General features: G+C 40.4%; 2 protein-coding genes and 1 long non-coding RNA gene across 4 annotated transcripts in view; 2 read left to right on the top strand and 1 right to left on the bottom strand.

Moving 5' to 3' along the window:
- Positions 1 to 22,319, top strand: part of LOC116036015 (ubiquitin-conjugating enzyme E2 E2) — a 44,646-nt gene extending 22,327 nt beyond the window's left edge. Inside the window, exons 5-6 of one of the 2 annotated variants that reach the window (XM_031279422.2) lie at positions 2,316 to 2,463; positions 21,465 to 22,319. In XM_031279422.2, the coding sequence (XP_031135282.1) occupies positions 2,316 to 2,463; positions 21,465 to 21,484 (168 nt within the window). In that variant the 3' untranslated portion in view covers positions 21,485 to 22,319. Of the gene's footprint in view, positions 1 to 2,315; positions 2,464 to 5,291; positions 6,117 to 21,464 lie in introns of those variants that run through there. The other variant, XM_031279421.2, reaches the window with a different exon arrangement.
- LOC116036016 (ubiquitin-conjugating enzyme E2 E1-like) lies at positions 8,177 to 22,789 on the top strand. The gene is made up of 6 exons (XM_031279423.2): positions 8,177 to 8,309; positions 11,408 to 11,591; positions 12,336 to 12,386; positions 18,208 to 18,340; positions 21,317 to 21,464; positions 22,517 to 22,789. The coding sequence occupies exons 2-6, from the start codon at positions 11,437 to 11,439 to the stop codon at positions 22,612 to 22,614; spliced, it is 585 nt and encodes a 194-aa protein (XP_031135283.1). The 5' UTR covers positions 8,177 to 8,309; positions 11,408 to 11,436; the 3' UTR covers positions 22,615 to 22,789.
- LOC116036017 lies at positions 22,683 to 22,964 on the bottom strand. Its single transcript, XR_004101514.1, has 2 exons — positions 22,844 to 22,964; positions 22,683 to 22,810 (listed from the first exon to the last, which is right to left on the bottom strand). It is a non-coding gene; the product is annotated as an uncharacterized LOC116036017 (long non-coding RNA).
- Positions 22,965 to 24,639: the final 1,675 nt, after the last annotated feature.

Genomic DNA, 24,639 nt, shown 5'->3' with positions numbered 1-24,639 from the left:
AACCACCAGCTCTGTGTTTGACAGCAGACTCAAACAAATCCACAGGCTCCGGCCCAGCTTTGTGTTGCCAAAGGGACTTGAGTGTTTCCGCCCCCGCCAAATACCTCCTACCCCTCCGACACACTGTGATCTGCAGCCAAACCCCTCCTGCGCGCGCGCGCACACGCGCGCGCGCACACACACACACACACACACACACACACACACACACACACACCCCCCCACACACACACACACACACACACACACACACACACACACACACACACACCAAACCCTTCGGCCTGTAGCTGCCTTACACTCCCCTCACTATAGAAATGCTCTAGTGAAGCTGAGTTGCTGAATGCACTCAGACCTCAGGCTTGGGAGTTTTAGACCCAGAATCCGACTCGCTTTTCTAAAATCTCAAGACTCTGAAAGAGAAACAAGAGCTGACAAGTATGCCAGGTGGATTCGTTTCTGTTCCTGAACTCAGGCCAGAAGAGGAGCTCTGTGTCTGCGGAGGTGGAGGGGTTAGTTATTTATAACGTCCTGCCCCTGTGTGATTTTTTTTTTTTTTTTTGGGAATGCCAAGGCTCATTAGAGGTTTCCTCTAGAGGGTCAGGAGGGCCAGATGTTGGTGATTGGAGCAGCGGGGGCAAACAGTGGTGTCAAGTCTCAGAACCAAACAGATGTCAAGCTCAAATCTGAGCCGAGGCAGACGACGTAAACAGCGGGAGGTTTAGTTGTTCAGGGTGTTTGAGCGGAGCACAGTTGGAGCCTAAATCCAGGGAACTGTAGTGTACATGTTATGGGTCACTGTTTGAAGCTGTGTGGTTTGGGGAGGGTGTTTACTGTGACAAGTAAAGGAATTCATTTGCACTTGGGTGCTGGGGTCCAATATTCAAAGAGGCAACAAAACTGTTGTTGTGGTGTTTGGATTTTACATCATGCTGCCCTCTGTTGGTCAGTCTGATTCAGTTAAATATCATTCGAAAGTGTTACTCGATATTAGATGGAGTAAATGCTGTTTTCAAGCCATCGAAAAACCCAGAAAACAAAAATCCAAATAATATATGTTTCAATGACTGCAATAGAATACAGTCATTTTATACATCCTGTATATTTGCAACGGTGACAAATGGTGTTAAATGGAGCAATCGAGGAGGACCCATTACACTGCTACTGATGCTGATGCATGAGCGTTAATGTGAGTAAAAGAGAAAGAGGAAGGTGAAAGGCCCGCAGCAGCCTTTAACTGTCCTCCACTGGAGACACCTTATTACTCCCAGTTATAACAAGCTTCTCAACCTGGCAGAATACACAGCAGGTCGACTTTCTTTACTCCATCTACTGCTAACATGCTCATATTTGAGATTATAGTATATCGTAACTCTTTCTTTTCTCTGCAGGTCTCAGTTTTCTGTGTGTAACAGGAATGTTGCTTGCTATACATCTGTGGAGCAGTGGTTTCTGACTGGTGGTGGTGGCAGTTACGAAATTAATTAAAAAGCCCATTTCGTTATTCAATTTATTTTAAGTTGCTGAAGCAAATTTGTGTTGCAAATTTGTGTTACAATGGCAACATCCTGTTATTTTAGTTGTTTTCCTGGTTATTTATTATAAAGTGTTTATTGGCATGTAAATATTAGGGGTGTGCATCTTCACTGGTGTCACGATTCGATTACGATTATCCTGTCAACGAGTCGAATGGATTCAATATCCCAGTGCATCACAATGCGTCACCTCCTCAATATAATTATATGTTGCTACACATGGTTCATCGACAAATTCAAGCGGTAAGATATATATATATATATATATATATATATATGAACTCCCCTTTTTATTGTATCTGCTCTTAAAAAAGACACTTCCTGAATGTAGCAGAGTCTGAACACAGCAGAGAGCAGACAAAAGGCAAAAACTCAACAAAAAAAAAGCAGCAACCGAAAAATCAACAAGTACCATCAGTAGGCAATAATCGGTTATGGTCTGTCACTGCATCGATGCAGAATCGTCCAGGTCCGCATCGCGATGCATCGATGCAATGATTAATTTCAACACCCCTGATAGATATATTAGTACATCATTTATCCAGTACACAATTCTCTTTCTTCTTAAAGGTAACAGTTCCAATAAAGTGCGGAGTGAACAACAAGAATGAATTCACATCTTTTACACCTACATTTTCTTTTCACGCAGCTCCTATTTGTTGCTGACATTTCTTCACACTACCAGCGTCACTGTTAAATAAAGTCCTGTCTTCTTGTACTTGGCAGATGAGAACATTCTGTTTCTAAACGTCTAAACAGCACCGATTTGTGTGTCTGCAGGTAACTTTTCGTACGAGGATCTATCACTGCAACATCAACAGTCAGGGGGTGATCTGTCTGGACATCCTGAAGGACAACTGGAGCCCCGCCCTCACCATCTCCAAGGTGCTGCTGTCCATCTGCTCCCTGCTCACAGACTGTAACCCAGGTAAGATCTGCATCTTACTGCACGGATCATCTGACTTTTGTTAAATGGTTTTTATTATGAGACTTTCAGTGAAGTTAGTAGGTCTCTTTATCCACCTGAGTCAAACACGACTGAGAGTTGTTGTAGTAGTTGGCCAAATATTACGCAGTCAAACACAATGTTTACTGGCTATTAACGGTGTATTAAGTACCGTAAGCCATGACCAATTCAAACACTCATTGTTTCTCGATGCCGTCTTAACACTGACAGATCTTTGGCACAGTCGCTGTTGGAAAAAAATAAAACCACATTTTTACAGCAGCGAAGAGCAAGTGAGCTGCTGACAGGGGAGATCCACAATAAATGTTTAAGGAAAAACTAATATTATCATGTAATATGATATATAAAAATAACTGATGATATGTCAGTTACTTTTCTTGGATTGATAACAAAATGTTGTGCATGAGTGCAGGCTGGAAAATGTGTGAAAAGCAAAAAAAAAAACTCAGGACCTGTTGAAAGAATAATTGGGTCAGTGGTCCACCTTTTTAAAGATGTAAGATGGCCATTTTGTGCTGTCTTACATGTAGCAATTTTGAGTTCACTATTCGAGCGTAATGGAAGTTCGGGGAATTAACTTGCAAGATGGTGGTTTTATAGTCCTGTTACCACCTTTCTCTCTCTTTACAGTCTTAGTTGCTCCTGGAGGGGTTGTCTAAGCTGTTAATATGATTAACTGGTTATTGATACAGCTGGATTTTAGACAATGTAATCAAGTCTACTTGAAGGTCACCACTCCATAATAAAATGAATGCTGCATCTATCCCCCAGGCAAAACTCTTTATAGTTTGGAACCAACACGAGTCTGGTAGATGGCTTAATGATCTGGAATGAAATCGAATTGCATTTATATCAGTGTGGAGTAGGAAATGTAAGAAATCCAATACAATGTATGTACTTCTATTATAAGATGCTTGAATTTGCAAGTGGTAACTGTTGGGAAAGAAATCTTTCTGTTGAAGGTAACTTCACTTTCAATTGACTTTCAATTCAATTGAAGAAAATACTTGTACTTCGTTTCAGAAGAAAACCGATGATTACTGATGCATTGAGAGCAAAACACAGCAGTCTGGTGGCATCAGTGTCAGGATCTTCTCTGAACTGGAGATGGTTTTATGTTGTCAGTGGCAAATGGGAAGGAGCTATAATATAGAAAAGTAATGCACACCAAGGGTTGTAGTGAGGTGCTGATCACTGGAAGTAGACTTGAAAGTAGGAAGAAAACAAAAGTGCTGCACACTCTGGCTCCATATGGTGAGGTGGTGAGGAATTGAGTCTGGGGGTTACCAGGATGGTACATTTACATCTCAGTGGTACTTGCGTCGCTGTTGAAACTACAGAAGATCAAAAGACACCCACGTGGCCAAAAGGTTACCACTTAATTGTTTACTGATAACTGAGGGCAATATGGAAAACAGAGTAGTACATTTGTTTGGTCCTCGTCACCTTATGTCACATAAGCAACGGTAAATTAAAGTGCATGTAGAAAAGCAGTTATTGCAAAGCAAGAGTGTATTTAACACTGGGATAAATGTGTGGTTTAGATCAGTGCATAACTAGAAGAGTGTTGGTTTAGCCTGACAAGACAGACCCACATCAAGATGTTGGGTCTGGGAACTCACCTTTGACAGGGCTCAATCCGAGGGGCGGGATAAACGGTTGTCTTTCAAATTCCCTCTGCACGCAATAGGATAGCGCTACAACCAACCAGAGCAACGCTAGTTGATAGATTAAACTTTTGCCGTATCCGGTCGGCAAAACTCCAAACACATCTTCCTTTTATAAGAATGACTTCAGTGCCGTTCTTTTCTCAAAAAAAAGCTTAACTCCAAGTCTTCCAGAGTCGCGGCCAAAGCCGATTCCAATGACCGCTGTTCGCCAGCAGCAGCCATAAGCCCGCCCACTGACTCTATACATACTCTATACGATGTGATTGGCCCGGCCAGAGTTTGGTTTTTCCAGCTCGCAAGCCAACGGAGAGTTGCCAGACGGACCCTGGCTGCAAATTACATTTGCTGCCACTAGGGTGCGTCTAGATTTCTAGTCTAGTGTTGGTTGGTTGCTGGCTGCCTAAATACGTTTTATATGACACACTGAAAACCAGCCACGACTGCATAACTGAGCAGATATAAAATCCAGTATTTTGGAGATTCTGGATCCGGTTGAGTTCCTGTTTAAGTTAAGGTGTGACTCCCAGCTAGGCTGAGCTCTCCTCATAATAGCCTCTTTTACAGAGATTCCTCAAAACTGCCTTAAAGAAGATCCGCCATTACACCAGCTTTGATTGATTGATTTATTTATTTATTTTAAACTTAACCAAACAACAGCGGCATAATGCTGCCCCAGTGTGTGATTTTTAATTAGCATGCCGACATTCCCGAAACAAAAGAGGCGTAACATGCAACGTCTGCATGTAGTGGGTTGTGCGTGTAGTCCCGCCATGCCGGCTGTCCCTATAAACAAAACGGCTGTTTATACATTGAGGGTGTTGAGAAGGTGTTTGTCATCTGCAAATTAAGTTGGCAAAATCATTTGATTTGTATATATAACCAAAACACTGCTTCTCGGCATGTTCCAAGAGATCCAAAAATAACTTGATCATTTTAGTTACACAACTCATCTTCTCTAGCACAATCATTTACATAATCTGAGCCTGAGAGGATGAAAAAAAGTTTGGAAAACTTTTCTCTGTTTTACAGTATATGCACAGTTTGTGACTCCTGCTCAACTGAGGTAATTGATTATACTTAAGGATTTACATATTGTCTCTCTGTTTTTGTATCTTTCAGCCGACCCTCTGGTAGGAAGCATCGCCACACAGTACCTGACCAACAGAACAGAGCATGACAGAATAGCCAAACAATGGACGAAGAGATATGCCACATAGACACCCAACCATCCCCTCCTTTACTTCCCTCACCCTTCACCGTACCTCTCTCTACCTCTCTCTCTCAACCTTAGTCTGTCAAAGCACACTCACTAAGTGCAACAGTATACCTGCCCTCCTATCACCCTCCTCGTCCTCCCCAACATTTTATCTACCTTTTCTGTGTTTAAAAAAAAAAAAAAAAAAAAAAATCAAACAAAACAAAAAAAAATGTCCTTTGTTCCTTGTTGACTTGAAAGCTTCTTTTTTATACAAAGAGTAGATTGGGATTTTTATTTTCCAATATCTGAATGTTGGAAGTATTGTATTGGAGAGAAAAAAAAAACACAGAATATTATAAATATGATACGCATTGTCCTCCAGCTATACAGTATGTATTCTCATTTTCTTAGTGGCACCTGGAACAAACATGCAGAATATATGCTTTTACTTTGTTTTCCTTGTTTTGTTTTTTGTATGTGTCATCAATATGTTACCTGCATGGAACAGGAAGGTTTGCGTCAATGGATCCTTCATGCTTTTTAACTTCCTCTGATTTTGTTTGTACTGTATGTATTTTTTCAAAGGCTTTTGAGGCAGACCACAAAAGTATAGGTCTGCCTGTAAAAGAGGCAGGACTTGTATATTTACTGGCTACCCGCCACCTCTGCAATTGCAGAGTGGTTTGTTGTGCACTTGTATTACTGAAGCACCCAATAAAACACACTGTGGTTGGCTTGTGAGAAAACGATCGGCTCTGTGTGGGATTTGTGTTTTGACTATGGCCTCGAATATTTACACCTCTTCGCTGATCTTTTATCCACTCAGTCACAGTTCAGACCCACCTGATTATAAAACTTTACAGTCTGAAACATGAGCTCAAATACAATAAAGTTCTTATCAGATATCTGCTCCCGTGGCTCATTATGACTCCTGCTGTATGCTGTAGCTTTTACTACCTCTATCAAGCAGGTAAGATGTTTTCATGTGTTAGACATTTAGTCTGCAGGATATCTCAGAAACTCATGAATGGATCTCCATGAAATTCTTCCTTTGAGGAAGAAGTGACTGTTTTTGGTGTAATGCACATCTGTGATGTCTTTTGTTAATTGAGCTTGAGGGCATGTTTACATAAGATGTCAGATTAGATGGTATAGGAATTAACTGAAAGGCCCTTGTTGTAATTAAATAGCTTTTTGATGTTGAAATTGGTTATTTGGTTTGTTTTAGCAATGCTGGCAGCGTGGTTCTATTGATCTGTTAGTCCATCACTTTGTTCCAGACTAAAATATCTCAGTATCTATTGGATGTAGTGGTACAGAATTCAGTTCAGACATTCAGATCTTTTCGGTCACCACACTGAAAAAATACTGTTACAAGTGAAAGTCCTGCATTGAAAATGTTACTAAAGTAAAAGGACCAAGTCGGCTCTGTGTTTTACAGATTTGGTATTCCAGTTAGGATCCTGGAAAACCTTTTACATTTTATAAATATTCTCATTGGCTACTAGTCTGCATAAATAAGTAGATGGCCATTAGTCCGCAAGAAGGTAGCCAGCAGGCTGCTTGCCAAACTGGCTAAAGCCTCCACGCCTGCATTAATGGGTGCTGAGATAACAACACCAGATATATATTCGCCAAAGATTAATGGAAAGGATTAGGTTCATGTGTTGCAGTAATACATTTTAACTGAATTAATTACCATTTGCTGGATCTTAAAACTATAACAAGTTGTTTTTACATGGCTTCCTGAGGTGTGTGGCCTTTGAGTGAGAGAATATTAAAGCATAAATCTTTGAATTTAACTCCATCATTATGGGTTTCACTCAGTGTATGCATTATACAGCCTCAATGAAGTGTTTAAAACAGACAGATGAAAAAAAAAAAAAAAAAGATTCTTCTTTGTTAAAATTTTAAGACACTGAATGTATAATTCAGGACTTGAAAGAGGTGAAAGATGAGCACATGCTACTGTCAAAATATTGACACAACAGTGTTCACAATTTGACAAGATTACCCTATTACGGTACCTTTTAAACTTACACATACACCAGCAAGTAACGGTACATAATATTCTTCACGACTCATTTGACTGCTGTAAGTCACTGCTTCGACCTTACAAATCTCTTCCTAAATTATAAGTAATTGCACCAGATGCAGTTAAAATAGGGGGGTTGAAATGTTGGTTGCACATGATGGATGCAGAAGGTGCAGAAAAGAGATGCTCTTTAATACAGAAATACAAACAATCAACATCATCCCCCTGAAACTGAAAATGTGCTCCATGCAGTCAATATTTTCAACTCAATGGCCCGATAATACCTTGTTATGAGTAATTCTTACATGCAAATGTGGTCAGTTTAAGTGTCTTTTCAGTTTCTGTGGCCAGTGATGCACCAATTCATGCAGTCATTGCTGAAGTTCTATTACACAACCCCCCTGAATATAGTACAACACATCACACTCTTTAGATTATATCCTTTATTATAAATAAATAGCTGGCATTGAATTTGTGGGCAGGTTTTAATTATCACAGTGAGGGTTTTATTTTGTTGTCTGTCAAATGTAGAGCAAATGTCTGTAAAATATATATTTATTATGCTTTAGTTATTATTGGTTTGAAACTGAATCAGGCACATCCTCTGATTAAATAGGCTATTGAAGTTAATCAATGTAACTCAAAGTTCACAAGTTCGACCTCATGTTGCAAACAAATGTGACGGATCTGGATGTTAGATTCCAAAGAACACATTAAACCAATCAAATAAATGTACATAGGTGAGTTAACCTGCATTTAACTCATAATGTAGGCTGTACTGTTTCCAGAGTAAGACCGGAGCCGTACAACCCACTGCAGCCGCGGTAGGCTACTTCCGTTCCGCAGAGGGCGACAGGCACCAGCCAGCCTAGACTGTGGCGGAGGTCCAGACACAATAGACTGGGTAAGTTTTATTAGCGAGAAAAATAGATGAATTAAGGCTGATGTTTTACCGAGTGGTCAAAGTATATGAAACGGTCTGCCGCCTGTGTGTGTTCCCAGGTGAAGTCGAAGGTCAGTTTGTTTGTACACCCGCTGAAAAGAAACAAACAACACGGTCGTGGATAGTTGGTTGCGCGGAAAAAGGGCTCCGACTATGTACTGGAACGGAGTTGTTCCTGGCTGCTGTCTGACGCGTTTAATGTTTCGTTGTCACATTTGTCCTTGAAATACCTATTTGTACGCTTTGTTTTAATAGACATAACCGCAACGTTATGTTTAATAACCAAGACAACCGACGTGTATCACGGCCAGCCGGTTGTCGGTTCACTTGTAAAGGATGCTTAGCAAGCAGCTTTCCCCCCACGCCGTTCCAAGAAGTAGTCTCATCCCTGAAGTCGTAGGGCCCGAGTGTTCGTTGCCAGTTGGAGTTGAGAGGAAGGGGGGCAACCGCTAGCAGGTAGCACTAGCTCTGTTTAGAGGCTGGGGGGTCCCGGGTCGACACTGTGATAAACTAACTATAACGTTACATTAAGGGGCTTTCACACCGCCGCGCGGTAACCCGCCGCCTCCAGTCGTTTTAATGACGGGAACGCGGCAGAGGGAAAGCGGTTTTGATCACGGCGCTAGTGGTATGAAGCGGTTGTCGCCCACGCGCACAGATTCTGCTCTGCCGCTCGGACCTAGTTCACCGAGCTGAACCGCTGGCGGTTGTCAGGGCGGTTGCCGCGCGGAGGTGTGAAACCAGCTTCATTTGGCATTTAATTACTATATAGTTAGCAGTCTTGAGTTTACCGGTGTGAAATGGTTGATTTCAGTAAGTGCGGGTGTGAAATGATTAACTTTAGTAAATGCGGTTGTGAACTGTGCACTCGGAAACGTTAGCTAACGTTAAATATGTGGAAAATAAAAGCGCATGAGCTATCAACAGATTTGTTTCTCACACACACACACACACACACACACACACTCTCACACACACTCACTTTCACTCTATCTCTCTGCTGGAGCGTAATTTCCCTAGTAATTTATAAATATTACTTTAAATCTAAATTTGATATTGACTCAATGTTTTTCTTGAGTTGCTAATAATTATTTTCACCAAAACAGGAATACAAGAATAGGCTAGTTTAAATACCAGAGTACAGAGAAGTGTGTCAATATTTATACTCTACCTGCTGCTGTGGCATGTAAACCAGCAGTTTCTTATGAAAACATGCAAATTACTGTTTATAAATAGTGAAAGAGGCTAGTGTATTATGAAACCAGCTAATCGGCTATTGTGGCCACGCAGAGGGCAAATTAGCATCTGCTTTGGTTAGAAAGCATTCTGAAACTGCTCCACCTTCTCGCGGCTGTGATGTTATAGCTAGAGTATGGAACTTTTACATATAAATGAACGTCTGTAAAGGCTCTGACACACCAACCTGACGGGCGACCTTCGGACGGCGACTCTGTCGGTCTGACTGCCTCCCCGAGTTGGTCAAAAAAGTGCCTCGGAACACACCGAAGCGACGCCGACTTGAGCGTACATTCTGAGCGTGCGCAAGGCGTAATACGTCTTCATAACAGCAGGCGGCGCTAATCTGTATTGTCGCCCAAAAAGATTAAAACCGGCAGCTGATTGGACGAACGCGTCACATGGGTCTGGCTTCTCCCCGACCATAATGGCAGCTCGTTCGTAAAGTACGATCTCGTATTTTACGAAAATAGTTCACCGAAACGTGTTTCTGAAAACATTTTAAGCGAGAAATAGGCCATGCAGTTGCTGAATCTGTCTTCATTTCAGATCGACAAAGGTCAGTTTAAAAGATTTTCGTCAGATTTTGAGAGCTCATCCCGCTCGTCATTTCCGGGTTAGCACTCCACCAATCAGATTGGTCATGGAGTCCGACTACCCGCCTTCCGATTCAACATGTCTAATCGGCCCAAATGAAGGCCGACGGCTCCTCCAACTGACGACACGGCACGGAACACACCGAACAGACTCGAGTCACTGACCTCGCCAGACTGTCCGACGGCCGATAATCGGGTTGGTGTGTCAGAGCCTTTACATTCAAGCCCTTGCTGGTCTCTCATTGCGAGACCTATCTACACAGTGCTGTGTCAGTACTGGAGTATGGTCCGGCTACACCGCTTATCTATCTGGGATAGGGGAGGGGCACACTCTTATCTGTTTGTATTTCTTTAAACCAATCCCAACTGTCCTGGGTGGCACTAAGCCCTGGATGCAGCGACGGTGCACTTGCAAATTAGATAGCGGTCATTCTTTATCCCAGCAATGTACATCCGGTGAGCATGACTAAGCCCTTGCTAAACAAGTTTACGTATCGCCGCCAGGGAAAGCTCTCTGTATTTCTCACAATACCGGAGTTGTAGTGGTTGGTTTCAGTGGCAAATTTTCTGTGCTGGCGCACTGTAATGTATGTTGCATGTAGTATGCCAATGCAGCATATTTTTACTACTCGAACGAGTAGATTATTATTATTTCTTTTTTTTTCTTCTTCTTTTTTTTGTTTAAAAGATAAGTTTTTGAGCATTTTCAGCCTTTTATTTTGATAGGACAGCAGAAGACATGATAGGAGAGAGAGAGAGAGAGGGGAATGACATGCAGAAAAGGACCGCAGGTCGGAGTAGAACCTGGGCCCGCTGCGTCGAGGAGTAAACTATATAAATGGGCGCCCGCTCTACCAACTGAGCTATCTGGGCACCCAAACGAGTAGATTATTAAAGCCACAGCAACGTTGTTACATGAGCAGTACACAGAGTGCCGTCAATCAACTTTGCTCACTCATGTACATTTCTTCGCATTATAGCTGCTTATTCTGGCTGTCTGAGTGGTTACACAGTTTGTCAGTCTGCCTGTATTACCCAATACCTTAACAGGTAGGAAGGCGGGAGAGACCACGGCGACGCGGCGTTGTTGTTAATGCCACTGCTTTTCTGAAGCACGTCGACAGTGTCTGTGTTATTGCTCTCACTGCTAATGGTGGGAGACAAAAGTTCCGCACTCCAGCTTTAACTCGCCTTGTTTTGTTGTTTGTGTTTTCTGTCACCTTTTAGGTTCCGGCTCTTCTCCAATCCAAACCGGTATGTCGGATGAGGATTCCCGTGCAAGCACCAGCTCTTCTTCATCGCCGCCTTCCTCCAGCCAAAACAGACAGAGGGACACACTTTGCAAAAAGAAACGGGAGAGCAAAGCCAGCATGAGCAAGACCTCCAAGCTGCTTTCCACCAGCGCCAAAAGGTAAAAATAAAACCCCAGGTTGTATGTTAAGAATATACAATTCAGTCAGTTGTTTTCTGCTGATATAGTTTTGCTTTAATCTGATTTCTTTCTGTTAGTAATTTGGGATTTCTCTTGACAAAATACCACTTTTAATAATAATACTTAACAAACTATGGTTGCATTTAGCTGATTTCTTGCATGGATAAATTGACAAGAGTAGGCATGAAGAAACTTCCAGTGCAGCTACAATGAGGTTTGATAGCAGAAAAAAAAAAATGCAGAAGTATCAACATTTCTGAAGAACAAGCTGTGTTTTGTAGTACTTCCAACTTGCATCATCATTCAGCTGTCATAAAGGAAGAAATCCATCATAGAAGAGTAACACATGATAATTTCTCCTCAGGCCATAACCTACACAGTCACAAGATATGACTGGGCAGCTCGAAGCTTCCTTTTTATCCCCTGAGGAAGAAAAAAAACGGAACAAGACCTCTCACAGCTTACTTTCACAGTCAGTGTTGCTCTGCGTTCACACAATAAACCCTAAACCATTACTCACAAACTGATAAGATAAATAAGGTTGATTGTAACCGGAAATCACATTTTATAATATTGCTCAGAAGATCAGAGATGGTTTATAAGTTTCATTATTTTATTTTTCTCGTAGCTGAAGGACGTCCTGTGGCATCTTTGTAATGATCATGTTTTTATGGAGGAATAAAGTTCTGCCAGTGACGGATTTTTGATTCTTTTTCTGTGCAGGATTCAGAAAGAGCTGGCTGACATTACACTGGACCCTCCGCCAAACTGCAGGTGGGTTTCATTCTTTGCTTTAAAGGTCTGTTCATTTTCTGTCCAGTGGTGTACTCATTACGAACACACTGATCCTACTATTTCTACCTAGTAATACCTAAACTCGGATACAAAGTACTCATCTGAATCCCGCTATTTTAGTCCTGCTGTCTGAGGTAACACGAGGCTGTAACGACACATTATTTCTTAATTATAAGTGGAGATGTCCGTACACCAAAACTATTTTTAGTTTTTGTGCAAATTTTAATTATGCTGTCCTCAACGATATATAAAATTGTGTTCCAATTTAGTAATTAAAGCCACTAAGAAACTAGAAGTAATATGGACTGATGACATGACTCAGTGTGCATGACTACTACTCGTGTACTGTCATGGATAATATTTCCTTTTTAGTCCATTCACATCTGGTGAATTATCATGCACCATTAAATGCACAATTAGTTGCAAAAATATTTAGAAAGTTATTTTTAAAATACAAAATGGGCTTATTTTCAGTTTAAGAATCTAGGGCTGTACCGAATACCATTTTTTGATCTTCGAAGCTTCGGTGCTTTTCAACAGCAAATATTTGAAGCTTCGGCGGCGAAGTCACTTTTGGTTCTTGGAAATTGTGATGGGCATTTTTCACTATTTGTTTTGACATTTTGTAGGCAAATTCGATCAATTGGGGAAATAATCCAGTTTAATTGAAAATGAAAAATAATCGTTAGTTTTAGCCATCAACTCATATGGTGTTTAGCATGAGGACTTGGGTGACCCTTCTGCAGCTCGGTTTACTTTAGTGTTGCGAGTTGAAAGATTATCCTTAAAACTAGACGGTCTGGTCTAAGCTCCCATCGCAGCAGGCGTCCTCCCTCCTGCGGTGTCCTGAGGCAATTCACTGAAGCCCTCCCTGCTCCAGGCTGCTGTTCTGCAGCAGAGCCTGACCTCTGACCTCCCTGTGAATGGAGAAAAGAAAAACAGAGGAATCTCTCCCATCATGTCTCTGTAGATCAAACAAGCCACCTCAGGCCACAGGCCAACCCAAAAATGAACACCGTCTTTCAGTCAGTTTAAAAAAAAGTCTGTTGCTATTTTAAGTTGTTGTTGTTACCGCTGCCAATATTTTCTTTGGACTTTTTCTCATGTATAAAACAACAGCTTCTCAGGCTGAGTCTGGGTGGGAAAAATAGTGATTCTATTCTCTCTACCTTCCACCTTACAATCAACCAGCCTTCATTTGAAAGTTAGTTTGTTTTATAAAATCAAGCTAGCTGCTGCAGGGAAGCACGTGGCATGTGCAAATGTTTTACTTTACCACATAGCACAAACACTTTGCAAGTGATGGAAAATTGCAGCAATCTAAGAGAAGACAGTTTTTATTATTATACAGCATTTACTTCAAATTATGTTTTCATGTCTCTGACTGTATCAGGACTACAACGTGATGAAAACATGCCCTGTTTACACGTACATGGTTGTTTTGAAAACGGAGACGTTTCCCTTCGTTTGTGCCGTTAGTTGACACGCAAATGGAGACTTCGCCTCTGAAAACGAGTCTTTCTAAAACCTCCGGCCAGAGTGGAGATTTTTGAAATCTTCATTTGCATGTAAACCAGGGCTGCAACTAACGATTATTTTCATAGTCGATTAATCTGTTGATTATTTTGTCGATTAATCGATTAGTTGTTTGATCTATAAAAATGTCAAAACATGGTGAAAAATGTGGATCAGTGTTTCCCAAAGCCTAAGATGACGTCCTCAAATGTCTTGTTTTGTCCAAAACTCAAAGATATTCAGTTTACTGTCACAGAGGAGAGAAGAAACTAGAAGATATTCACATTTAACAAGCTGGAATCAGAGAGATCTTATTTTTTTTAATAATAAAAAAATGACTCAAACCATTAATCGATTATCAAAATAGTTGCCGATTAATTTAATAGTTGACAACTAATCGATTAATCGATTCATCGTTGCACCTCTAATGTAAACTGAGACAAACGGGGGTTTAGGCAGCCGAGAGAGAGAGAGGAAGTGATTCGTTGCTGCTGTTGCTATTTTCGGGATTCTGATTGGCTAATGTGGGCTTGAGCTTCTCGTTAGACTGTCACCTACAGGTTTGGCATGCTCTTGACAGCATATATACACGGGTACGTGTAAACAAACACTTTTCTGAAAACTGACAGCTGTGCACGATGTTATTTTTGAAAACGGAGAGGTTGAAATGTCCGTTTATGAAAATAGCCGGCCACGTGTAAACGTAGCATTAAATTCTGGATTATGGACGGATGACTGCAGCTGTAGGTTCTGACACTGAAGTAGAACTGCAGTTTCATGTTACCGCAAAAGACTTGTGACATTTGGGCAACTTCATTATGGACTACCTAATTACTACACAGCTTAAAACACAACCTGCACCAGCACATGTTGGATTAAAAGCCATGTTTAATTAGTAACTTGATAATGTATTTTGTAATAATTGTTCATAATGTAAAAATACACTCAAGCTTAACTTGTTATAGATAGAGAAGGTAGCACATCTGCATTTTAGTGATATTAATGAAACTGGTCATTCAATGAAGTTTTGTCTTCGTGGCTTTTTATCATGTACTCATAACTTTATTGTAGAGATTATTGAAATTAACGGGCAGTAGTTAAGAGTTCCAGCATCACTATAATACTGCAGAATATTGATCAGTTGAATTTTTCTTTTTGACCGCAACTAACAATAATTTTATTATTGATTCATCTGCAGATTTTCTTAATTTGTTTTTTTTTTTTTTATCAGAAACGAGTAAAAACTAAAATCTCATAATTCCCCAGAACTCAAAGGGACTTCTTTACATTTTTTGTTTTGTCTGACTCAACAGTCTAAACCCCAAAGTTATTCAGTTTGCAATAATATTAAACGGAGAAAAGCAGCAAATTCTCACATCGCAGAAGCTGCTGTCAGAAAATAGTTGGTATTTTTAGGTGATTATTTTCTGTCCATCGATTAAACGACTGATCATTTCAGCTCTGTATTAAATTAATCCATCTCATTAAATCAAAAGACTTCCTCTGAGTTTTTGTCTGAAGTTGTATTGTAAGGAGTTCAACGGGTTGCTCGGTGGCCGTCATGTTGAATGTAAACAGAAAGCTGCTTGCAGTCGCTTCTCTATCGTGAAAAACCCGCCAATAGCGCGCCAGGTGGAATAGCCAGTTTGTGATCGGTCCCCACAGATTTGTAACGGAAGCAGGTTAGAAAAATGTACAGGTTTCCAGCCTGAGCTGCAGGGCGAAATCAAATCGCCGGCAGATCGGGCTGGGTTTACCCAGTCTAGGGAAATGCTTCTTCGCGCCAAGTTTCATAACTGTATCAGATGTAGTTCAACCAACATATATCTTATATGATATCAAAATGATTTGATCTTGTATCCGTATCTTGCATCCCTTAATGGCTTATGATGAATGCAGATAAGAGTAAAATGTTGTTAAGGCTGAGTGCGAGTGTGTGTTTGAAGGAATGTGTTCATATCATTAAAATCATCTCTCTCTCTCTCTCTCTCTCTCTCTCTCTCTCTCTCGGTCTACAACTGTCCTATCCATTAACGGCCCAAAAAAAAAATCAACTCACTTGGAAGTCAAAGGCTTTCATGTGGTGGATGTTTTCATCTGTCATATCTTTTTTTAACACCAAGTTAATTAGTCCAAAACTGCGCTCTCTGAATTGATTTTCGATGTCGTAGCTGGCACTGAAACTCTGCCAAACGTCCGTGTTAACGCTGATCAAAAAGCACAGCAGAGCGCACCATCTGCCCCAGGGTTTTGGATCAATACTATTATGTCTTGTACTCATGGCCCCAGGGGGTTTAAGACCACATGTTCTGCATGTAAGGGGGATAAAGGCTGGGCAGCTTTGAGGAAAAATCAATACAGATTACAGATCATGACACATAACACATCACTGGGGATTTGCTTTGAACTGGGGCATCTTCTGAATAATGCACAAGGGAAATGAAACTTTCATCGCACCACATTTTTAAAGGGGGAAAACATTACATTTTTATGACCGGTAATCTGTGAAAGTCACTTTGCAGAAATGTATTAGTGCATGTTATGTCCAAATTGTAATTATTAATTAAGGGCACAGGAAATGTGACACATTATATAATTTGCACACGTTATATTTGCTTTCATCCATTGAAGGCAGTGCAGTAACTAGGTTTCTCATGATGCTTTTCCCTTGATGCTTTTGAGTTTGAGAAATAACGGAAATGTTTCATACAGTATCTACTCCCGCATAATGAATTTGGGTAATTTTGGTGGAGTTTCCCCTTTTTATGCCATACATCTTTAATAAAAACTGGCATTTATAGACTGCTTTAGTTCAACTCCTTACTGAAGAAAGAGTGCAACGCCCACAAACAGTAGGCTTTAGTTGTGCAGCGATTCATCTGGTTATACACACAGTACATGAATGAATATGTGGCGTTCATACTGTAGTACACACTGCATTGATTACTCCATTGATGTAGATCCAGTTGCATCTGCTTGAAGCTACAGAAGCCCATGAATTACATTGATATATTGACACTCTTCCTCCGTGTGTGGGTGTATTTTTCCCTCAGTCTTTTCCTCTGACTATTTATTATGCTGTATTTACTGTGAGATTGACTTTGTAATGGTGTGTTTGTTTTTCTCTGGTGACATTTTTTTTCCTCTGCATCACTGATGAGACATTGTGATGTAGAATGGTAGATAAGAACAGAATAAACATTGATTCTTTACATTTTCAAATATGAATCATGGTGTGCAGTTGCAGATTAATCCAATCCATGTTTTTTGGGAAAAGTTGAAATGCAATAAATTTATACATCTAAAGCATGATATATTGACTCGATATCGTCATCGCGATATCACGTTGCACAATATTATATCGAAAGTGTTGCGATAAGTATGCAATATTTTGTTTATTTTGTGGAGCGCTGCGTCCCGTGCGTTGGCTGTCTGACTTAGTTGTGTTCGATTTAGAACCCGCTTGAAACGCTATAATGATCATGTTTCATTGGCCAGTTACCGTGCCACTTGCTCATGTTAGTACACGTCAGCAAACAGGTCCACTACGTGACAAACCCTATGGAGCGTACCACGTGTGTGCATATTTCAACAGAGTGACAGTGTAAGTGAAGAAATGGAGACAACAAAATGGAATGAATCGGAGAAGCGAAAGAAAAGTTGTGTCCTGTTCTTTCTATTTATATATTTTATACTGTCCAACCAGTAAAACATGTCCTGTACACATGGTCGTTATTTATTTATTCATGTTGGACCAGTCCAATATGACAGTCAGTTGAAAATAAACCTTGTGTTGTATTTGTTATGAATTTATTTTGATGCGTTTTCCCATAACGTTTGTAATTTTACATACAGTATGTTTTAAAAATATCGAAATTAATATCTATCGCAATATCACATTTTGTCAATATCGTGCAACCCTAGCGCCTACACACAGGTAACGACATGCTGTTATCTCATTGGTTGCGCTTTTGAAAGGTCAGCGGCAACTAGGTCAAAGTTGAAATAATTTGAACTTTGAGCGCAGCGCAAAGCGGTAAATCCGAGTGGTGCGCGACGCCAGGGGTTGCGCAACGCGTAGTTGTGCGGGACCACCCTCCCCATAGGAAATCAATGGAGTGGCCGGCACAAAACGTTTCTTCCGCCTATCGCGTGTAGGCGGCTTAAGGTTGTGGATTCAGCACCAGAAAACATTGTTCCTGTGTGGATGTTGCATTTCCCAGTGCTTCAGTTTTATCTAAGTGCTCGTGCAGCTGTATGTGAAGGTATTTGTTTGTGTCTGCAGTGCTGGCCCTAAAGGAGATAACATCTATGAGTGGAGGTCGACCATCCTGGGACCACCAGGCTCCGTGTACGAGGGAGGCGTCTTCTTCCTGGACATCGCCTTCACACCCGACTACCCCTTCAAACCCCCCAAGGTACTGATATTAGTACTACACGTCTGTTAGCACTCATGCAGACTGTGATCAAAACTTAACGTATTGTATAGATACCAACCAATAGTATCCTGACTTGGTTTTAAAACCACAACGAGACAAAATGATAGAAAATCTGATTACTTTAATACAAATCTTTACAGCCGCATTTCACAGGTTGACACGAGAGATTACTATTCAGACGTAAATTGGACTCAATTACACAGAAATCCTTAAACCTGACATCAGTAAACTGCACTAAGCTGACTGACTTTCTGACTCAAACTGAAAGTTGAGATCTGAAATGGGAGTTTTTTTTTTTCTGCTGTCACAGATGTTTTCTACATTTTTTTTTTTTTTTTTTTTTTTTTTCACACATCCCATGAAAAGACCAAAACCAACAGTGTTACTTATCTCTGTTTTCTCAAGACTTTCTGACTTCCTGATCCTGTCTTTGACACTCAGCTTTGAGCACATTGGTTCCTATTGAAGATGTACATGTTTTTGAAGTGAAACAAATGTATACTTTCATTTATTTAAAGGCAAAATAATTTTCTTAACCTACACTGTTATAGGAAATTATTAGACCTAGACCTTATCTCAGCTTAAGGTTTAAGTTTTTAGTGACCATTACTCAAACAGGTGTTGGTATTTTTGTGGACTAATTTAAGCCACAGATTTGTTCAGTTTTTCCAACAACAATGGAGCTCTATGACACAGAGTAATAACAATGAATTGTTGGTTTTGATCTTTTTAATGGGTTTAAAAAGGAAACATTTAGAATATCAAACAGAACTAATGCATCAAGTTTTTTTTTTTTTTTTTTTTTTTTTTTTTTAGTAAAATAAAGCCTCTGTCAGATCACTTGCACTTAACTATTAGCTATAGATTGTGCTTTTGTTTGAAGTGTTGGAGCAGAAACAAAGTGCCGACTGTCTTTTTACTGAGGCACAGCTTCTCCTGTAACACAACAGCACTTACTATGATCCACAATACAGGATCTTCTGGAAAAGCTGCTCTCTGCAGTTAAAATGTATATACAGATTGAGATTCTTGTTGGTTCTGGTTTTTGGAAAAACTCTATTGAAAACTCTGTAAAGACCAAAGTCCTGACAAACATTTTTGCTGTTCTCTCTTGAACACTTTAATATGTTTGTATTTGCTAATTGATGTCTGCGATCCTTCATAATAAGAGCTTTCTTTATTTTTTTGTCTGTATACTGTGGATCCACAGCAGATATTCTGTGTCTTGAGGAGATGGATAGTTGTTCATTTGTTTGTCCCCACAAGGATTATTCGGACCAATTAAGCTACATTGTGTGACAATGTGGTCATTATGCACTTTGTAGCAGGTATTTGTTTCTGCTTTTTGTTTGGCGTTTAAAGCAAACTCTTTACATATGTTTCGCAGCTCTCGACCATTATACATTATACATTAATATATTCTTGACAAAATACATATTTGGTGCTTTGTGTGTGTATGTGAATGAAAAGTTTGGTTTACTCTGTAAACATCAGTCGGAAATAGCCTTGTGAAGTTAGAAAAGCAAAGGTGAACTTAAAGTGCTCATATTATGCTCATTTTCAGGTTCATAATTGTATTTAGAGGTTGTACCAGAATAGGTTTACATGATTTAATTTTCAGAAAACACCATATTTTTGTTGTACTGCACATTGCTGCAGCTCCTCTTTTCACCCTGTGTGTTGAGCTCTCTGTTTTAGCTACAGAGTGAGACATCTCACTTCTGTTCCATCTTTGTTGGGAGTCGCACATGTGCAGTAGCTAGGTAAGGACTACTAGCCAGTCAGAAGCAGAGTATGAGGGAGTGCCATGCTAACAGCTAGGCGAGCATTATAACGTGTGTTACAAAGTGACGCAGGTTTGTCTCTGAAGTAAAGGCTGGACTACAACAGAGCTGTTTGGAGCAGTTTGTGAACAGTGTTTTCTGTTGGAGATGGTAAGTCCCTTTGGGGTGGACTTTGGGCTTTTTCACTTTGTAAACCTATAACGTGCACAAAAGATATATTGCACAATAAAGGAAAGGGGAAAAGCCAAAAAGCATAATATGAGTACTTTCAGATTTAAAAATACCCACATAAGCCTCTCTTTATGAAATGCAGCTGCATCTTTTGATGCTACATGTTCTGCAGATCTACACTGACATTCCCATAACTCACTTGTTCTAAAATAAGTTTTATAAGAACATTTACTATAAATAGATATGTTTTACTGCTGGCCTTTGTCCTGATAGCTTTAATTAGAAGTTCTTTAATGTTTTATGTGAAAGCAATACAGTGACTTCCCTGCAAAGGTAGTGTTTCCTGGCATTTAAAAGTACCTCTTTGGGGCGGCCTCTGGCTCACCCAGTAAGAGTGTGCGCCCCATGTAGGCTGAGTCCTTTGCAGTGGCCCGGGTTCGAATTCGACCTGCGGCCCTTTGCTGCGTGTCATCCCCTCTTTCTCTCCCCCTTTCCTGTCTATCCACCGTCACTATCGAATAATGTGAAAAAGCCCCCAAAAATAATCTTTAAAAATAGAAAAGTACCTCTTTTCAACCACCAGAGGGCTTTCATGTACTGCAAAAAAGGGTGTTCAGTGACTGCAGGTTTAATACTGAAGGTTTTAGTTAGTAGTTGGTGTTTCTGCATGATTCTGCCCAGTATTCACCTAAGTCCAGCCTTAATATTTATTTATAAACAGTACAACAATTTATCAGTAAACATAACACCCTTTTTAGTTGAAATGGGTGAGACTTTGGTAAGTTTGTAGGAAAAATAACAAAGCTTGAAAACATACATATCCTCAATACATGTCTAGGACGGCGAGGACGGCATAATGCAACAATATGTAACTTTACACATCATATCTGACTTTTATTGACTGTTTTCAGTGTTTGTCGTGGTCAAGTCTCTGGATAAACAATACTAGGAAATGGTTTGTTTGCACCCTGACTGAACGGCGCCGTTTGTGTGTCTGCAGGTAACTTTTCGTACGAGGATCTATCACTGCAACATCAACAGTCAGGGGGTGATCTGTCTGGACATCCTGAAGGACAACTGGAGCCCCGCCCTCACCATCTCCAAGGTGCTGCTGTCCATCTGCTCCCTGCTCACAGACTGTAACCCAGGTAAGATCAAGGCTCGGTAGTTGAAGCCCCATCACAATGACCAAACTGCTGAAACAACAGGCTGATGACTTGTTGGCTGTCTGAGGTGGAGTGCACAAGTTTACAGTTAGATTGTGTGTGTTCAGCATGCTGCAACGAGCAGCTAACATAAAGGTTTTCTCTCTGTTATTCTGGCTTGTTTTATCAAAATGTATAGCCTGTTTGCAGCAGGAGATAGACGGCCATGTATCAAGTGGACTCTTATTTCATTTATTGTCTCGATATCCGCTCCACTTCTCGCAGTGCGTCACATCAACAATATGTCCGTGAGGAGAGACAGGTGGAGGAAAATCAAATCCAAGGGTTCAGGCTGAGGTGCTTTTTCAGAATGTGACTTGAGTCACATTACACGCTCTTTAAAAGCTAGCTAAACAGCTTGTCCATGGTTTTCACATAACTGGAATCTGAAACTCTTTTGTCAGCTGCCAAACCTGACGGCATCTGGACATTCTGTTCTATTTTATAAATGTTCTTGGCTCGTAAGGGTGAAATCAAAGAGGGAGTTTTTGAATTTAGCTTTAGGCCACAGACAAAAATTAATATTGTGCCACAGATGACACACCTCATTTGTTCTGACGTCCCAAGTGCTGCTTTATTACAAGATTGTGACAGCGATCTGATTCTGCTCTATAATGTACAAAGAAAACTACTTTCTTATCCCTAAGTCATTCTGAAAAAATATATGAAACGAGTAAGTTGAGGTAGTGAAATCATTACTAAAAATGTTAAAACATTCTGCCCTAACAGGACGTAATCTTCACTCGTTTTTACTATGCACCTAAAATTATTTCTTCTTTATAAATAAAGAGAAATGGCAAATGATAAGCACCAGATGTTAATTCAACAAAAAATGTGCACGTCGATAACGACATTCACATTTTTGTTTTGTTGAAATAACATCTGGCTATTTATATTCATTCATAAGGCCTTTAGTGTATTCTTCCTCTCTTAGTCTGTGTTTTATCAATGCTATGTGCAGACAAACTTAACTTGAAATCTATTTTTCCGTCCAGCCGACCCCCTGGTGGGAAGCATCGCCACCCAGTACACGACTAACAGAGTGGAACATGACCGAACAGCCAAACAGTGGACGAAACGATACGCCACATAAACCCACAGAGGACGGCAGTGGGGGGACGAGGAGGGGTGGGGGGCTCCGGGTGGTTTGTGTTGGGCGGGTTATTTCTATCTCAGATTTTTAGTACTTTATTGTCTGGTATATTTTTTTGCTTCCTGATTAAGTTATCTTCACAAATATGGTAATAAAGGAACACAATGGAAAGGAAGTCTTGTCTGCCTCCTTTTTTCTTTGATGTAGTTAACTAAAGGGTGGATTCCACATGCAATCCTGCTGGAAAATGCCCAGTCATCCCTCTCAGTGATGCTGAGAACACTTGAATGAATATTAGAAGTTGCACTCTAAGATTGTTATAATATTTTAATATGTTGATGACATTGAGGGTAATTTTGAGTACATTTGAGCTTTTAACTTGGTAAAAATGTAACCTTCTGTATATGTCATTCATAAGAAGTATATACACAATGAATAGCTTACAAATACTTTACACGTGTAATTTAAAGGAGATAACATTTTTAAATGCCTAAAAAATGGCTGTATCATCTTATGACATTGTTTTGTGTTAAACCATTTATTAAATGTTAATATAGTGCCTATAAATGCTATATAGGGGGGTGTTAAAGTACCAATAAAGTATGAGACAAGTGAAGAAATGTTTTAGTTTGTCTTCTTGCTGTAGCTGTCTATTTAAAAAAAACTAACTATAGTTTTTGAGCTGTTTAGGTCTTCAAAAGGAATAAATGATTTTTCAAATGAGTGAGATATAGAGTTTTGAATTGAATTAAAAATGAGCTTTGGCTGAGAGCCACAAACTAAAGCAAGAAAAAAAGATATATTGCCATCATTATCCTTTAGAATGGTATCTTTTTTATTAGGGGTCCAAGCCCGAGTCTGTAAGAACGGGCAATAGCAAAGCTATGCCGTTCATACAGCAGGGCTGTAGAACCCTATTGTTTTTCTACTGATTTTTCTTCTTCTTCTTCTTCTTCTTCTTCATTATTATTATTCTTCTCCGCCTAAAACTCCGACTACAGCCTAAACCGTACATGGTGGGGGGTTGCCATTTTCAGGAATGGTCTGAATCACCGCAAGGACCTCAGGCACAAAAATTGACCCACTTCCACCACTAGGTGGCGCTATAGCAGAAAAAACGCATTTTGGCTCTATAACTCCCACACCGTACACCCTACATTCAAAACTCATACATCCACGCGTTCCCTGGATCCAACTGAATCACGTGATATAGGCCACGCCCATTTCCGCCTAGACTTTTATGCGTGAAAAATCGCGATTTATCAAAAACCTACTTTTTCGAACTCCTAGACCGTGCGACCGATCTGCACGAAACTTGGACCCTAGCATCTCCAGACCGACCTGACAAAAAGTTAATAAAAAGAATTTTGATAGGACAAAAATTGCGCATATTACGGACGAACAAATTTGTGTAGCTAACTATGAAAACACCAACTTTGCCATATCTCAGCCAAAATAAAGGCTATCAACACCAAACTTTAGATTCTTGTTTGACATGACCCTCTGGAGGTGCCCCACGCGTTTTACGAAGATTGGTCACTAGGGGGCGCTACAAGTACAAAAAGTTTATATCTCATGAACGGCTCATCCGATTTTTACAAAATTTGATGGGCACCATCTAGGGACACTTCTGAGGCCAGGTCTAGAGTGGGGTACTGAGGGGTCAAAGTGGGCGTGGCCTATGGGACCCAAGTCTAGATTCACCACTTACACTAATGTGAACAACTTTAAATTTACAGGGTAGATAGACAATGGGTCATGGACCACACCTACCAAAACTTACACATGTGGACCACTAGGTGGCGCTATAATGGTTTTTGGCCTTTATCTCCCACATCACACATCGCACATTAGAAAACCATACATCGCCGTGTTCCTTGAATCACGTGATATAGGCCACGCCCATTTTTGCTTAAAATCTTTTTCGCAATATCGCGCAATGCGCAAAACCAACTTTTTCGAACTCGTCCTAGGCCGTGCGACGGATCAGCTCGAAACTTGGTATGTAGCATCTCCAGATGGACC

Source organism: Sander lucioperca, chromosome 10 (assembly GCF_008315115.2).
Source record: "Sander lucioperca isolate FBNREF2018 chromosome 10, SLUC_FBN_1.2, whole genome shotgun sequence".
Lineage (NCBI taxonomy): Eukaryota > Metazoa > Chordata > Actinopteri > Perciformes > Percidae > Sander > Sander lucioperca.
This window is presented reverse-complemented; position numbering and strand designations above follow the sequence as displayed.

Coding starts and splice junctions, on each gene's coding strand:
- LOC116036016 (XM_031279423.2), top strand. CDS start 11,437: ATGTCGGATGAGGATTCCCGTGCAAGCACCAGCTCTTCTTCATCGCCG. Junction 12,387..18,207: donor GACCCTCCGCCAAACTGCAG/GTGGGTTTCATT, acceptor TTGTGTCTGCAG/TGCTGGCCCTAAAGGAGATA. Junction 21,465..22,516: donor GCTCACAGACTGTAACCCAG/GTAAGATCAAGG, acceptor TTTTCCGTCCAG/CCGACCCCCTGGTGGGAAGC.